The following is a 10,221-nucleotide window of genomic DNA, read 5'->3' as shown; positions in this document are numbered from 1 at the left end:
ACTAAGTAGGACTAAGGCATCTACATTTGGTGCATAACTTCTGTTAGTTTCATTGTGTCTCTGATTAATTTTTTTTCCATGATCTGTCCATTGCTGAGAATGGGGTATTGAAATCCCCCACTATTATTGTGTGAGGTGCAATGTATGCTTTAAGCTCTAGTAAAGTTTCTTTTATGTATGTGGGTGCCATTGCACTTGGGGCATAGATGTTCAGAATTGAGAGTTCATCTTGGTACATTTTTCCTTTGATGAGTATGAAGTGTCCTTCATTATCATTTTTGATTACTTTTGGTTGAAAATCAATTTTATTTGATATTAGAATGGCTACTCCAGTTTGTTTCTTGGGACCATTTGCTTCGAAGATTGTTTTCCAACCTTTTACTCTGAGGTAGTGTCTGTCTTTGTCACAGAGGTGTGTTTCCTGTATGCAGCAAAATGCTGGGTCCTGTTTATGTATCCAGTCTGATAGTCTATGTCTTTTTATTGGAGAATTGAGTCCATTGATATTAAGAGATATTAAGGAAAAATGATTGTTGCTTCCTGTTATTTTTGTTATTAGAGTTGGAATTATGTTTGTATAACTATCTTCTTTTGGGGCTGTTGGAAGACTATTTTCTTGCTTTTTCTTGGTTGTAGTTTCCCTCCTTGTGTTGGAGTTTTCCATCCATTATCCTTTGAGGTGCTGGATTTGTGTGAAGATATTGTGTAAATTTGGTTTTGTCATGGAATATCTTGGTTTCTCCATCAATAGTGATTGAGAGTTTTGCTGGGTATAGTGGTCTGGGCTGGCATTTGTGATCGTTTAGCGTTTGTATAATATCAGTCCAGGATCTTCTGGCTTTTATGGTCTCTGGTGAGAAGTCTGTTGTAATTCTTATAGGTCTGCCTTTATATGTTACTTTGACTTTTTCTCTTACTGCTTTTAGTATCTTCTCTTTGTTTTGAATATTTGATGTTTTGATTATTATGTGACAGGAGGTATTTCTTTTCTGGTCTAGTCCATTTGGAGTTCTGTAGGCTTCCTGTATATTTATGGACATCTCTTTCTTTAGGGTAGGGAAGTTTTCCTGTATAATTTTGTTGAAGATATTTATTGGCCCTTTAAGTTGAGAATCTTTACTCTCATCTATACCTATTATCCTTAGGTTTGGTCTTCTCATTGTGTCCTGGATTTCCTGGATGTTTTGTGTTAGGAGCTTTTTGCATTTTGAATTTTCTTTGACCGTTGTGTCTATGTTTTCCATGGTATCTTCTGCACATGAGATTGTCTCTTCTATTTCTTGTATTCTGTTGGTGATGCTTGTATCTATGACTCCTGATCTCTCTCCTAGGTTTTCTATCTCCAGGGTAATCTCCCTTTGAGATTTCTTTATTGTTTCTACTTTCATTTTTAGATTCTGGATGGTTTTGTTTAATTACTTCACCTGTCTGATTGAGTTTTCTTGCAATTCTTTAAGAGATTTTTGTGTTTCCTCTTTAAGAGCTTCTACCTGTTTACCTGTGTTCTCTTCAAATTCTTTGAGCATGTTACTTTGTCCTTCTTAAAGTCCTCTATCATCATCATGAGAGGTGATTTTAATTCTGAATCCTGGTTTTCCAGTGTGATGGGGTGTTCAGGGCTTGCTATGGTGGAAAAACTCGGTTCTGATGATGCCAAGTAACTTTGCTTTCTGTTGCTTACATTCTTGCGCTTGCCTTTCGCCATCTGGTTAACTCTAGTGCTACCTGCACACACTGTCTCTGACTGGAGCCTTTCTTTCCAGTTATCTTCCTTGTGTCAGAACTCCTCAGGGTCCAGATGTCCCTGTGATCCTGAGCTCCAGCTGCTCTGAGTGCAGTGGTTTCTCTAGGATGTCTCAGAATATCGTGTCTCCATGGTAGCAGATCAACTAGGTGTCTGCTGCTCTAGGTGCAGCATCTCCTCTAGAATGTCTCAGGATAAGGTGTCTTCATGGGAGCAGACCAGCTAGGTGTCTGCTGCTCTGAGTCCCGTGGATCCTCCAGGATGTCTCAGGATATGGTGCCCACTGCTCTGAGTTGAGTGACTCCTCTAGGATGTCTTGGGATATGGTGTCTTCATGGGAGCAGACCAGCTAGGTGTCTGCCCCAGTTACAAGGACCCAGCAAGGGGAGGAAGGGGTGTGGTATTCCACAGGGGTGGAGTTTGGGTGCCTGGTGGGTCCTGAGAGAACCCTATTCCCAGTTGTAGCTCTGCTGCTCTGAGTTCAGTTGCTCTTCTTGGATGTCTCAGGATATGGTGTCCTCATGGGAGTATACCAGCTAAGTGTCTGCCCCAGCCACAAGGCCTATTGTCACTTTCATTGTGATTGTTCATATGTGTTTCTTAGACTGTAAGCTGTCATGTGTATATTGTTTCTTCTTCTTTGTATTACTTGTTACTCTGCCCATAAATTGATGCCCCATAAGCTCTTGTTGAGTGTGAAACATTGCAATATCAATTCATTTAGAATGTTTCAAACAATTATGTGTTGGCACTCCATCTTTTCCTCAGTCTCTGAAACTGATTAGACTAATCCAACTGTCTATCAGGTACAATTTGAGGTACATATTTTACTTCTTGAACACCGTTTTTTATGATTAAATTAAAATTATATCAATACTGTGATGGAACTCATAAGATTACTCTGAACATTAAATCAGATAATATGCACATTAAGTTTTTAGTAAAGAACATGGTACTCAATAAATATTAACTATTTCACCATTATGCTTGGTTGTTAATTTTGTTTTGTGTGATAAGTGCATCTCCATAACTTGTCTTTCTAATATGTAGATGTGCTCAGAATAGGTCTTAATTCCACCACAGACCAACACTACTTGGAATTTTATTCAAATTTGTTTGAATGTTTTTTTGGGGATGGGGATGATGGTAAACATGTTTTATTATTCAGTTAATTTTAAGTGTATAGATGGGAACTTTGTACATCTTAAGGATTAGTTGGTTATTTGTTAAATGATTATTGAATCTAACATTGCCCCTACATTTTATTTTATGGTGAATACTTTTATGCTTTGTTAAGATGTATTTCAAAACATTAGATCTGGAACTAAATAAAGTAGAGAGACCTTCCATTTTTCTTGATGCCTTATGCTTAGTTGGCCAGGTATTTAGGTATCATAGGATCCTTCACTTCTGTGAGGGTTTTGTTTTTGTAGCAGAAACTATGAATAGAACTTCCTTAGTGACTTCTGAGATGTTGAGACCCTCACAGGCTGACACTGTCTACTCTATTTGAATGTCAAGACTCTCATGGTGTTTCTCATTGTCTGGAAGACAAGACCTTGTAAATCCATTAAGATCAAGTATTCACTTTGTTTTGATATCACTAGAAACAAAACATCAAATTAAATAAAACAGAATTTATTGAATGTCAAGACTCTCATGGTGTTTCTTATTGTCTGGAAGACAACACCTTGTAAATCCATTAAGATCAAGTATTTACTTTGTTTTGATCTCACTAGAAACAAAACATCAAATTTAAAAAAAAGCAGAATTTAGTCATTTTTAAATTTGCTATTTTTCTAAAGGTTGGTAGATAGATAGATAGATAGATAGATAGATAGATGATAGGAGTTGCACGGATGTTAAGGTTAAGAGGAGATAGATAGATGAGAGGAGTTGCACAGATGTTAAGGTTAGGAGGTTGTGGGAAGAGAGAAATGAAAGGAACCATGATCAGAGTATATTGTATACAAAATTCATTTTCAATAAAAACCTAACATAATTAATTAACATAAATCTTAGCAATCTACTAGTATTTGAGAGCTCTAGGTGTTGATTTTGTCAAAGTATTAAAACCCAGACACAGAAAGACAAACATGTTATATACTCACATATAAGTAAATGTTATTTATTAAGCAAATGATAATCATACTATAATCCACAAACCCAGAGAGGAGAAGTAACAAGGAGGACTCTAGGGGTTAAGCATGGTTCTCCCTGGGAGGGGGAAATAGAATAGATTTTGCATGTGGGCTTGGGGCTGGTCAGGTGGTGAAGGAGAAATGGAGAGGTAGAGTATGGGAAAAGAAGACAGGAAGGGTATTTGAGAGGCAGTGTGAAAGTGTTCTTCAGTAGAAATTCCTTAGAATCTACAAAGGTAACACTAGCAACTTCCAATCCAGTCATAAAACCTTTGACTTACAATCTGTCCCATTTGCAGGGTGTGTAGGGGGCAATAAAGGAGATGAACTTGTAGGAAAGGCTAACCAATGACTGGTCTAATTTGAGGTCCATATCACAAGAGGGAGTTAATGCCCAACATTCCCTGGATGAACAGGAACTAGATGTGTTGACTACTGCCCACTGCAGAAACATTTTATGACCAGGGTTGAAAGTAGCCCAGGTCTGTCCGTATAAACATAAACACAAACACCATAAACATAAACATTTAGAAAGTAGTTTGACAGCATGGCCATTTAGCAATAACAACAACAACAATTATAATAATTTCTACCCTAGGGTCTATGACATTCCCAGATATGGGCTTTTGACCAGACATGAATGCACTCCTGTGAACAGGCCTCAAATCCATTCAGAGGCCAGGTGGTTATTCTATAGTCATTATGTCACTACTGCTGCAGTGGGCATGCAGGTCCAGGTGTGTCAGTACTATAGCAGGCATGTCCAGCACTGGGAAAGATCACTGATGCTTTTTATTTTCAGCAGCCTTCATAGTACCTTTTAGCACCATGAAATTTGAGCAGCAGGAAGTAAGTTTTCGAGTTGGCTTTAGATTAATTTTTCTATGTCTGGGAGCCAAAATGTGTGACATCTTCAGCAATCAGGTCCTATCATTTGGTTTTTGGTTATGTCCGCTAGTATTTCTTGTCACTATTTATTTATTTATTTATTTATTTTGCTTTCTACCTATCAAAGGATTGAATTGCATGTCTGGAATAATTTTTTCATTTTCTCTAAACCTTTGTTATACCCTAAAAGGGAAATTAAAGATATTGCATCCTTAATTTGTTTAAGTGGATTTATTTTATTCTCAGTGTAATATACAGTACCTAAACAGTGCTCAGTATGTCACAGAATTCAATATTATATTTGTTAAATGCTGGATGAATGAATGGATCAATAAACAGCATCTCTTTCAGGAGAAATTCTTACTATATTTCATGATTGAACCACTGTTGTTGACAGAGGGTCAGAGCCACAAAGAGTCCATGTGTTTTTGTATATAAACAGTGCACACAAATACATGAAGGTGACTTTTGAAGAGTACAGCAATGATCGGCAAGGTGAACTCTTATTAAAATGAGACATGTAGGAAAGGAGAAACGGGAAGGAGGAGTGGGCTGGCATAGCTGAAGGCGGACAGTGAATCCAGTGCTGACCAGTCCAGCACCTGCCCAATAGTCGTCTTTTCTTTCCTTATTCACTTGGGATTAATTTTTAGTTGACAAGTTTAGTCAAACACTCCCTGTTTTCAACACTTCATGTTCTTTCTCTTCACTGTGTGCAAAACAATATGAAAGTGACAGCAAAATAATTGGAATAAATTTTGATATTTTCTTCAAGCCATACTTTATTTGGCAAGCTTTACTGTAGGGAAAAGAAATTCCATGGGGAAGTTGGTCCCTTGATTATAACATGAGGGTTGATTTAATATGAACAGTTTATGTATGTGAGCATTCAGTTCCAGTGTCTGGATTTTGTGTGGTGGGTAGTTCGTTATCAAATAGGATCTCAGAAAGCTGAGTTTACCATGCTTAAAGATTTTATTTCTTAAAAATTACAAATCCAAATACAGATGTCCTGAATTTTCTTTCCCCCTTTGCCATTTATATTAGACTTTACTGTCTTGTGTTTTTAAAAGCTGCTAGGATACTTTCTGATATGTTCTGGGAGACAAAGCCAATTCCTTAACTGTAGTAACAGTAATCACCCCCTACCACCAATGATAGCCTAGTATTTTTTTTTTTTTTTTTTTTTTTTGAGAGAATGATTCCTGAGATAGTACCTGGAAAACTATTAGAGTATACTTTTGGGAAGTTAACTGTCCTCTTTTAGCTCATATCACCTTATGTATGAATAGCAGGAGTTATAATAATCATTCTTTAAATTCTTTTTAGCACTACTCCCACCCCTACCCAGAGTGCCTTAGTTGGGTATGATCCGAGGGTCTTTTTTGAGAATTCAGCTAGTTGGTAATATTATCTCATAGATCTTGTTTACTCTAAGATCATCATTCAGGCAACAATTATTCTCTGAGCTCAGTTTTCCTAAGTCTGAAAAACCTTGAGTAGCGATGTGTTCCAGCAAGGTGCCTAACATCATGCTAACTTGGAGGCACATTTAGTGTGTTTGAAATTTATGCTGTTCAATTTTTTGTTTCAAGAGTATATAGCAGCTGCTCTGATATAAAGGTATGTGTTGCGACTAGATGCAAGATACAGAAGTTATCAGATGATATAAGGTGTTGGACTAGTCAAATGTTTTTTTAGAGCCATGAGAATTTATTTTTGAGATAATGTGGTTAGGCAAGAGTAAAGAACTAGGATCATAACTTTTCTTATGGTATAAAATTTATAGCATAAAATTTAATGATGCCCAAATTCTTTTACAATTATGCATTCTTTAAAGTACTATTTGGGGATTACCAGATTGGAGCCTGTGATTGGTAGAGGTTCTATTACTTTACTCCTACTCAGTCACATTAGTAAATCAAATGTCTCATTGTTTTCACTAGCCATAGTCTTCATTTTATCATATGTTCTAGTATAAAGCAAAGCAGAAGCTATTTCTTTGCTATCTAAGGGGCTGAGAGTTAGAATGTGTGAGTGGGGGCAGGAAAAGAGAGAGGAGTCAGGGAGAGGGACACGCATACACATACACATACACATACACACACACATACATACACACAAATATTTTCAGAGATTATGGCAATTTCTAAAAGAATTTGGGATGAAGCCAGAAAACACTGTGGATCTACTTAATTCTATCTACAAGTGATGTCTCATTATTTGTTTTAGTAAATTTATCTTAATTTCTATAATATCAAGATTAAGTTGTGTTTAAGTTCAAAGAAGAGTTATGTGTTTATTTAGATAAATATACTTAAAATTTCTAACAAAGGTCATACTTAATTGTAACTCTTCTCTTTTGCTTTCTCTATGGATGCTGTTAATGAATCACTGATTTATTTGGTCTATATTTGTCATTTTTGGGTCACATAACAGGTGCTTGTTCAAGAAACTAAAAGAGTATATCTTCTATTTGGGTAGATAAATAATACTACTATAGCTTTGATATATATTTAGAGTCTTACATTTTTCTCTTGTAAAACAGTATCAGTTCATACATTCTATGTTTGTCGGAAACTTAATATCTTTGCCTCATGTAACACTGAAGTAATTCAGAACAGAGGCACTTCAGTGAGCAGAAAGCATTGCCTTCTTAGCAATAAAGATGATAAGGAAGATGGTGGCTTATATTTGTCCCAAGTAGTTTTTGTATAGCTTATTCAAGAGTTAGGCAAACATATACACACAAGCATGGCAGCATTAGATGTATCTGACCAAACACAATATCATGCTTATACTCCACAGAGACAGAAGCTTATAAAATATATTATCTGAAATATTCATTTAGCAAGAGGAGAGGGTAAGTGGCTGTCTATACCTAGTTTCTTCCAAGTTTATCCTGTCTCCTCTGGAAGGGTGTGGCTGGGAGTGTTTTATTACTGTATTAGGGAAGAAAATCCCTCTTGATCATCTCTATCAAGTCATGTACTTGCAAATGGTGCTTCTTAATATGAAAAAGATCTGATTTGTTGTGTTTCATGATTTACAATATTTAAATACTGTGACCTTGACTGACTTTAAGATACCAAGATGATATTCCTGAATGTGAAGTTTGGAAAAATTTCATCAAAAGCAGTTCTAAATGGCCCCATACACTGCTCCCAACACTTGTGTGTAGAGTTAGATTCTCTTTGCAGCGTACTGATGGAAGTACATTTGATGGCAATTTGTTCTCTAGAGTGTACTGGTTTTCATGTTTACAATGGAATATGAGACCGACCATAACTTTTACATTAGCATTTGGTGTCTCTCTTCTGCTAATCACCTTCCCAAGTAAAAAGCCTTGACTAACATTTAAAGTAAGCATTTCTTTTTATATTTTATGGTGATTATGCTAATTATGAATTACTAGTGAGACATATTTTCATCTGTATTAATATATTGATACAATAGAAAGTGGATACTCCTTGAGACACAGAAGAAAGAAATAAAGAAAGGAGGGAAAGAAGTATTCCAAGGGAATTTTCCAAAAAGAACAGGTATCAAACTGCAGCAAAGAGAGTACCAATACATGTTCTTATCTTGAATGGCTGCCCAAGTTCAAGTATATTGTCATAAACATCAATGTGCCTAAGGCTAGACTGGTTATGGACCCAAAATTGATCTCTGTCTGCATGGTTATGGGCAAGTAATCATTTATATGGATTTCTATTTTCCATTGATAAAACTAAGTAAATTAAAATATCATGAAATGTTAGAGTACCATGTTGAGCTCTTAGTTATTACATGTTGGCTAAGGGAATAATTAGTAAGTGGGTTGTTTTTCCTGACACTCTGTAAATGGTGTAAACTGGCGCTACAATGTTTTATTTCAGAACATTCTCTGCCTGATGTTCACTACTCCTCAACTGAACCCATGGCTAGTGTAAACGTGACTGAGTTGATCATCAGTGGTCTTTTCCAAGATCCAAATGTACAGAAGGTGTGCTTTGTGCTGTTCCTTCCTGTGTACCTGGCCACAGTGCTGGGCAATGGCCTCATTGTTGCAATGGTCAGTGTCAGTAAGAGTTTGAATTCTCCCATGTACATCTTCCTCAGCTCGCTGTCCCTGGTGGAGATCTGCTACTCCTCCACTGTTGTCCCTAAGTTCATCACTGATTTACTTGCTAAGGTTAAAACTATCTCTCTGAAGGGCTGTCTGGCTCAGATATTCTTCTTCCATTTCTTGGGGGTGGCTGAAATATTTTTGCTTGTGGTAATGGCCTATGACCGCTACGTGGCCATCTGCAAACCTCTTCATTACATGAACATCATGAGTCGTCAAGTATGTCACATGCTGGTGGCTGTTTCTTGGCTGGGGGGCTTTTTACATTCTATAATTCAGATTTTTATCACTATTCAGTTACCCTTCTGTGGCCCCAATGTGATTGATCATTACTTCTGTGACCTCCAGCCATTATTCAAACTGGCTTGCACTGACACGTTTGTGGAGAGTGTCATTGTAATGGCCAATAGTGGTTTAATTGCTCTGTGTTCCTTCCTTGTCTTGGTGTCCTCCTATGTCATCATCTTGGTCAACTTGAGGAACCATTCTGCAGAAGGGAGGCACAAGGCTCTCTCCACCTGTGCCTCTCATATCACGGTGGTTGTTTTGTTTTTTGGACCCGCCATCTTTCTCTATATGCGACCTTCCTCTACTTTCACTGAAGACAAGCTTGTGGCTGTGTTCTACACGGTCATCACCCCCATGCTGAACCCCATCATCTACACACTCAGAAATGCAGAGGTGAAAAATGCTGTGAGGAAGTTGTGGGGAAAAAAGAGTATAGGTATGAAGTGAAGGAAAGCTAATGGATGAAAATGATTAAAAAAAAACCCTATTGTTGAAGTGGATCTGTTTTCTGTGAGATATTAAAAAATGGTGACCAAAAATTAGGACATCAGATTAGTACTTTTGTATATTTCCTAATAGGTCAAAACTGCATGGTGTCCTAGCATTGCATGCAAGCACAGCACTGAGCTGCCTCTCTGTAATCTTATGGAACTTGATTATCTTCCTGATACCTGCTTCTACCATGGCTTGAGTACTTTGAATATTCAAGCCAAGTAAAAATGTAAAGCTCATTAAAAATTTGTAGTTTTAAGTCAGCCCTGAAACCATACATAGAAGTAACAGTGTATGAACAGAACAGGATATATATATATATATATATATATATATATATATATATATATATATATATATATATGTTATCATATATATGATAACAATTTAGTGAGAAAAGAGTCCATAAATTTGGAGGAGAATGGGGAAGGTATATGGGAGAGTTTGATGGGAGGAAGGGAAAAGTTGAAATTTTGTTGCTAAAATAAGAAAAAATGTATTTTTTTTCAAAATAAGATAAATTGTATTTTAAATGATACTTGGTAACATATAATTATGGG

General features: G+C 36.7%; 1 protein-coding gene across 1 annotated transcript; it reads left to right on the top strand.

The window, feature by feature from the left end:
- The first annotated feature begins 8,458 nt into the window (after window positions 1-8,458).
- LOC117703750 (olfactory receptor 4B1-like) lies at window positions 8,459-9,920 on the top strand. Its single transcript, XM_034495574.2, has one exon. The coding sequence runs from the start codon at window positions 8,693-8,695 to the stop codon at window positions 9,614-9,616; it is 924 nt and encodes a 307-aa protein (XP_034351465.1). The 5' UTR covers window positions 8,459-8,692; the 3' UTR covers window positions 9,617-9,920.
- The last annotated feature ends 301 nt before the right edge of the window (window positions 9,921-10,221 follow it).

The sequence above is a fragment of the Arvicanthis niloticus genome, chromosome 2, assembly GCF_011762505.2.
Source record: "Arvicanthis niloticus isolate mArvNil1 chromosome 2, mArvNil1.pat.X, whole genome shotgun sequence".
Lineage (NCBI taxonomy): Eukaryota > Metazoa > Chordata > Mammalia > Rodentia > Muridae > Arvicanthis > Arvicanthis niloticus.
Note: the sequence above shows the minus strand (reverse complement) of the source record. Positions and strands in the feature narration are given on the sequence as shown.

Coding starts and splice junctions, on each gene's coding strand:
- LOC117703750 (XM_034495574.2), top strand. CDS start 8,693: ATGGCTAGTGTAAACGTGACTGAGTTGATCATCAGTGGTCTTTTCCAA.